Here is a 7,179-nt window from a genome sequence, read left to right as displayed (position 1 = left end):
GTGAAATTAGTTTGCGAATATAACAATATAATTGTAACCATACTTTTAGCAATTCACTTCTCTTCTAACCCTACTTTTGATGACACGTTCCGTACACTTTACGTTCTCGCGTACCTGCACAGAACGAGCAAAATTAAATATACTAATAGTAATTGATTTGCATTTAGTTTTTCACCGTTTTGATAGATAATTTTAATTAATTAGATTAATTGTGTTGCTTCGTAATTCCTTGCATGTAATTTTTCGAGAGAGCATGTGACTTATAGAGCTGGTAAGAATAAACTATGAAATTCACTTGAAATCATCAATTTGTGTCATTAAACTTACATACACTATAGCACTAGATTAAGTAAAGGTTTTAAGCGATAATTTTAAGCACTTTTAGCTGTGGGTAATATTAAATTTTAGGAAATAAGCTCAACGAATAATTTTTAGCTGCACGTAACGTGGTTTCGCTTATCATTCACGATGACAGTTTAAGACTTGCTCCAGATGACAATAATGATGCGATCTAAATCAGCGATGACAGTGGGCGTTGTTCACTTGCTACGTCGTAGCGGTGAAACGAGGGGTTGACTGATCGACGGGTGAGCTTACACTCCCCCCCGAATGCGCAGGAGGTCTTCCGAAGGCGTGTTGATCCCTAACGCCTACGTCGAGCACCGCGAGTTTCACCGCAGGTCGTTCGTAGATGCCTTTGTTGGTTTGCACGGTAGCGCTTCTCACTTGTCCATCCGTTCCTGATTTGGTGGCGATGATGCGTCCCAATGGCCAGCTATTGCGAGGACCATTTGGGTCTACGATGATCACCACGTCTCCTGTTTCGAGTGGTTTCACTTTAGTAAACCACTTGGTACGCCGGGTAATGACGGGAAGATAATCCCTTAGCCACCAACGCCAGAACTCGTTGGTCATACGCTGTGACTGTTTCCAGTTATTTCGCAGCATCGTGGGATCTACGTTGCACGGTACCCATGGTTTGAGCCCATTCGACGATCCCAGCAAGAAATGATTTGGTGTGAGTACCGGTGAGTCGTCGTCTTCGTCCATAGGGATATCTGTCAATGGCCGTGAGTTAATCATGTTTTCGATCTCCAGAAGCGTGCTATGAAGGATCTCATCGGTCGGAAGCCTTCTCCATTGCAGTTTGTAGAGGTTGGACTTCACGCACCGGATGAGGCGTTCCCAAGCGCCGCCCATATGCGGTGACGCCGTTGGGATGAAAGTCCATTCCGTGTCGGAAGTTGTGAACTCTTTTATCAGTTGCTCTTGATTAACATTCTGTAGGGCTTCTCGCAGTTCTTTACTGCCTCCCTGAAAGTTAGTTCCATGGTCGCTGATGATAGTCGCCGGTACGCCTCTCCTAGCCATAATGTTACGTATTGCCAGAATGCAAGAGTCGGTCGTCAGTGAATGAGCTAGTTCAATGTGGATAGCGCGAATAGTAAGGCATGTTGCGAGGACTCCCCACCGTTTTTCGGAGCGTCTTCCTACGCTTACCAACATAGGACCGAAATAGTCCACCCCCATGTGTGTAAAGGGTTGGGCAAATGCAGCAAGCCGTTGTGGCGGCAGGTCAGCCATTAAAGGAGGCTGAGGTGACGCGTGACTATTTTTACACTTTTGGCAGTCCTGGCGGACTCTTTTGTATGTCGCTTTTAGCTTGGAGATACGAAACCGTTGCCGGATTTCGTTCATCGTTGCTTCGTGGTTCTGGTGGTTGAACCGTTTGTGGAAATCGTGCAGGATAAGCCAGGTAATTGGGTGCTCGCGGGGGAGAATAACTGGTTGAGCAGCGTCTTTAGTAATAAACGAACAGGCACGTGTTCGACCTTGAGCTCTGAGTACGTTATAATGATCGAGAAAGGCGCACTGGTGATAAAGAGGACTGTTTTTTGGAAAGCATTTATCTGGATTTTCCGTGTTTAAGTTTTTGGAGAGAATAGCGATTTCATCTGTGTAAGCTGCCGTCTGTGCGATGCGAAACAAGTAGCACTCGGCATTCACGAACTCCTCTCTTTCTAGTGGTCCATATTTACGCTCTTTCTTCTGTTTGTAAGATTTAACATTGTGCACGAATCGAAAAATACGTGCAGTACATCGGAGTATCTTCTGCCAATCGGAAAAACGGCTAACGTCTATTAACGGAGCTTCGGTCTTGGTGTGGTACAGTAGATGAGGACGCAGTTCTTCGGTAGTTTTTCCAACAGGTTTATTCGAAACTGGCCAGTGCTCGGATGGCTTCCACAGAAACTGTGGTCCTCGAAACCAGCGACTAGTGGCGGATAAGTCCGGGTTGCCTTTCCACTTAGTGCCCTCATCGGCAACGTTCTGCTTGCTTGGAATCCAGTTCCATTCTCGTACTTCGGTAGCCTCAAGTATCTCGCTGACCCTGAACGCGACATACTGGTTAAAACGCCGGTGATCAGAATTCAACCAGCAGAGTACGTCCTTGGAATCCGTCCAAAAGAAGCGTCGATGCACATGGACTGATAGTGATTGACATATGGTTTCGGCCAGTCGGACGCCAATAACCGCAGCTTGAAGTTCGGAACGGGGAATAGATAAGAATTTCAGGGGTGAAACCTTTGTTTTAGAACCCACAAGGGCGCACTCGATGGCGCTCCCTTCTTGATATCTTAGATAAGCCACAGAGGCGTAGCCCGTTTCGCTCGCATCAACGAACGTATGAAGCTGAACTACAGTTTCGTTTGCAGTAGACGTCACTATTCGGTAACATCGCGGGATTTTAATAGTCGTTATCCTTGGAAGCGCTGCACACCAAGTTGTCCACTTCTCGAAATGTGTGTTGTCAATCATATCATCCCAACCTATGGAAGTACGCCAGATTTCCTGGAGAAGTGTTTTCAGGATCATCAAGAAGTGTCCAATGAGTCCTAATGGATCAAATATCATCATAAGCGTCCGAAGAACTTCCCTTTTAGTTGGTCGACGGCATCCAGACAACAAGAGCTTGTCAATACGGGTGGAGATCTTGAATGTGAAGTTATCCGTTGAAGTGTTCCACCACATACCGAGAATCTTCTCGACCGTATTCTCACCGCTTAGGTTTTTCTCTCCTATCGTCGGTTCATGCATCGCTTGTAATACCGCCGGTGAATTTGACGCCCAGTTACGGATTTCGAATCCCGCCAACGCATGTATTCTTTTGACTTCTGCAGATAACTGAGCTGCTTGTGACTCCGATTCAACACTCAGCAGCATATCGTCGACGTAGTGATGTTTTACGATCGCTTCAACGGCTGCAGGGTATTCCTGCTCGAATTTTCGTGCGTGAGTATTTTTTACGTACTGTGCGGTACTCGGTGAGCAGCAGGCTCCAAATGTCATAACCTGTACGACGTAAGTACTCGGACCGGAGTCGGTCTCATCGTCTTTCCAGAAAAATCGCTGACTGTGTTGGTCTTCCTCCCGTATACGAACTTGGTGATACATCTCGCGAATGTCACCACACACGGCAGTCCGATATTCGCGAAACTGAATCAGAATCGACAACAAAGAAGTGAGTAGATCTGGACCCTTTAATAGCACGGAGTTTAGCGATACACCATGGACGGCTGCCGCTGCGTCCCAAACGAGCCTTGTCTTCCCTGGTTTATTCTGGTTTACTACCGGGAACATGGGTAAGTACCAGACACGAGAATGCTTCGCCTGTATTTCTTCCTCCGACAGCTTTCGCACATATCCTTTCCGAATATGATCTTCGATTTTATCTTTTACTGCTTTCGCCAACACTGGGTCCTGCTTCATACGACGATCTAGACACTGCCACCGCTTCAGGGCCATAGCTTTGCTGTCTGGAAGACGGATTTCGTCGTACTTCCAGAGAAGTCCAGTCTCGTAGCATTTATTTCTAGGTATCGTTAGCGTTTCGAGCAGTATGTGTGCACGTTGGTTTTCTGGCGACTGTAGGAGTTTCTCGGGCTTGCTGATGCCGAGACTGTCTAGGGAGAAGAAGTTTTTAACGATTTGATGAAGGTCTTCATCCAGGTCCTTGTTGCATCTACAAACACTGACTGAATGGTAGTTGATAGAATGTTTGACATTGCCTTCAGGTGCGCATCTGCCAAATAGTGTCCATCCGATACGCATTTTAACAGCAACTGGCTCGTGATTTCGTCCTTCCCGACATTTCTGGATATTTCCGATGCCAAGGTTGTCTACTCCTATTAAAATGCGGGGGTAGGCATTCTCATACGACTCGATCGGCAGACCCGAGAGGTAAGGATATTTTGTTTGAAGTTCGGAGTACTGAAGTGTTTGCGGCCGTATTCTGAGGCTTTTCACTGTGTGTATGGAGGACAATTCATACTGCTTCGGTTGCTTACTGCAGCTCGAGATTCGCAAATTCACGCACTCTGAGGAGGCCTCCGTTCGGTGTGCACCTCCTGTCCACCCAAGACATAAGGATTTCATTGGCCCAATGACTCCCAGCTCTTCCGCCAATTGCTCTTCCATTAACGAGATGTCAGAGCCGTCGTCTATAAACGCGTAGACTTTTACAGCTTTTTCCGGCCCGTAGAGAATAACCGGAAGTATTCGGAATAAGAGTTGCGATTGACCCTGATGTATATTACAACTCTGTTGCGATGTTCCCGCTGATGTAGGTGCGGTTGGTACCGGTGAAGAAAAACTGTTTAATTGTTGCTTATCGGAATGGAGAAGAGGATGGTGTAAGTAAGTACAACCATTCGTGCCACATGCCTTCTGTTGTCTGCACGATCCGTTGTGTTTCCGTAGACACTTACGGCACAGTTTACATTCTCGCACTGCCGCCCACCTTGAGTCATTGCTAAGTTCTGCGAAACGCTGGCATTTTGTAACGCTTGTGCAACCTTCCATACATATGGGGCAGCGCATGTTCGATTCACTGGAAACGGTTGATTTCGCTTGCGATGGCGTCATGTAAAGTGCGTTATTACTCGACTCGCTTTCAGAATGCACATTCAGACATCCATCCTTTCTACTGGGACGGTACCTTGATTCACCGCTTACCGATGGCATCACCGCACTAGCATCCTCTGCCGTAGAATAAAGCCACGAACTGAAATCGACTAAATTTGGATTGGGTTTGTCTCTAGAATGTTTAGCCCAGTCCAGCTTCAACGTAGAAGGTAGTCGTTCCACCAATTCGTAACGTAATGAAGCGTTGTATACGAAATCATGTACTTCGCATGCTTGGATTGTCGCAACCAAGTTTTCCACCGTGAGTGCGAAGTTGACCACCGTTTCTAGCCTGTCGATGTTTGGCGATGGCAGGGTTCGAACCTTCTTCACGATCGCTTGCACAATTGCTTCCGGCCTTCCGTATAACATTTTTAACGTGGACAGGACGCCTCCGACGTTGGAAGGGTGGAGTAGGCGACACTTAACCGCTTCTAAGGCTCTTCCCCTCAAGCACTTTCGAAGACGAAGCATGTTCTCTTCGTTAGAGAATCCACACATCTGGGTAGAGTTTGTAAAGGCAGAAAAAAAGAGTGGCCAGTCCTCAGGGTTACCATTAAACTCCGGAAGGTCTTTTGAAACCGCTTGTCGTGCGGCTAGTTGAGTTCTGTTGAGAATGCAAACCGTTTCGTCGCCCATAGACGCCATTGCTCGTCCTTGTCCTGTTGGAGTTGACCTCTGCCTCGGGTTGAATTGGCTTGTCCCCATCAGCGCCGCTGCATGTGGATACTGGTTCTGTGAACGTCGCATTGGAAGGCTAGTCGCATTAGGGGGAACTGTAAATCGGATACTATAATCTTCTTGTGGCGCTTGACCGCCTGGGGGAAACGTTGACTGTTGTCCGCTTTGTCTGAGATTCTGAGCGTGGTGCTCTGTAGGCCACATCGAGTTTTTCGCTACGTGCCTCTCCAACTCATCAGCTGCTAGACCTGAATCCGTACCTCCACCACAGTGTTCTGTGTCAGCTACCCATTGCTCCACCTTCGACGCCTGATCGACAAAAGACTCAGTGTCACTCAATACGGTGGAAGCTTCACTACCGTACTCAAGCAATGCCTCATATTTTTTGTCCAGAAACTGCTTTTCAAGTTTCTTTTCTTCCTCAATCTTCTGCAACTGCAGCTTTAACCTTCTCCTCGTCTCGCTTTTACCACTTCTCACACTATTTCTCGATTGCCTAGAAGGGGGCGGACCCGGATGGATCGACTTTTCTACGGGGGGAGCCACTTGCTTGTTACTGACCGCAGCCCAACATCTAGAGCAACTCCAGCTCATATTTTCAATTTCCGATGTCACGTTCACGCATATGAAATGGTACCACAAGTCGCAACTATCACACTGAACCATGTTATCGTTGTCTAGCTCATCACATAACTGACAGTTTGACACCCGAATCGCGCGACCGTTACGCGGCGGATTGCGTCTAACGACGGTGACGACATTACTGGCTTTACTGTTTTTATTCAGTACAGTAGTCTGTTTATTCGGGACCTTTTCCAGGTCGATTCTATTTAACTTATCGGTAATATCTACATTTACCTCGGCATTAGGAGAGGGACCAATATTGGTATTCGGATGACTCGACGGGATCAGCTTCGCGGTGTCTGCGGCTGCTAACTTACTCGAACCGCTCCGTGTGTCCGTTACCTTATCTGATCCACTTTTGGAGTGTTTGGAAGACGACATCGTTTCGATTCGTATAAAAGAATTTGTAAAATGTTGGGAGAGAAGCTGCGAAGTTCGCCAGAATTTACGAATCTATGAACTATATTTCATCAATATGAGTTACAAATTCCTGTTGGGAATAGTGAAATTAGTTTGCGAATATAACAATATAATTGTAACCATACTTTTAGCAATTCACTTCTCTTCTAACCCTACTTTTGATGACACGTTCCGTACACTTTACGTTCTCGCGTACCTGCACAGAACGAGCAAAATTAAATATACTAATAGTAATTGATTTGCATTTAGTTTTTCACCGTTTTGATAGATAATTTTAATTAATTAGATTAATTGTGTTGCTTCGTAATTCCTTGCATGTAATTTTTCGAGAGAGCATGTGACTTATAGAGCTGGTAAGAATAAACTATGAAATTCACTTGAAATCATCAATTTGTGTCATTAAACTTACATACACTATAGCACTAGATTAAGTAAAGGTTTTAAGCGATAATTTTAAGCACTTTTAGCTGTGGGTAATATTAAATTTTA

The 7,179-nt window shown here is 45.9% G+C and overlaps 1 protein-coding gene across 1 annotated transcript; it reads right to left on the bottom strand.

Moving 5' to 3' along the window:
* Positions 1–546: 546 nt before the first annotated feature.
* LOC128739964 (uncharacterized) lies at positions 547–6,651 on the bottom strand. Its single transcript, XM_053835472.1, has one exon. It carries the CDS (start codon positions 6,649–6,651, stop codon positions 547–549), a length of 6,105 nt encoding a protein of 2,034 aa, XP_053691447.1.
* Between the last annotated feature and the right edge of the window lie 528 nt (positions 6,652–7,179).

Source organism: Sabethes cyaneus, chromosome 3 (assembly GCF_943734655.1).
Source record: "Sabethes cyaneus chromosome 3, idSabCyanKW18_F2, whole genome shotgun sequence".
NCBI classification, from domain to species: Eukaryota; Metazoa; Arthropoda; class Insecta; order Diptera; family Culicidae; genus Sabethes; species Sabethes cyaneus.
The sequence above is the reverse complement of the archived record's forward strand: the minus strand, read 5'-3'. Positions and strand labels throughout refer to the sequence as shown.

Coding starts and splice junctions, on each gene's coding strand:
- LOC128739964 (XM_053835472.1), bottom strand. CDS start 6,651: ATGTCGTCTTCCAAACACTCCAAAAGTGGATCAGATAAGGTAACGGAC.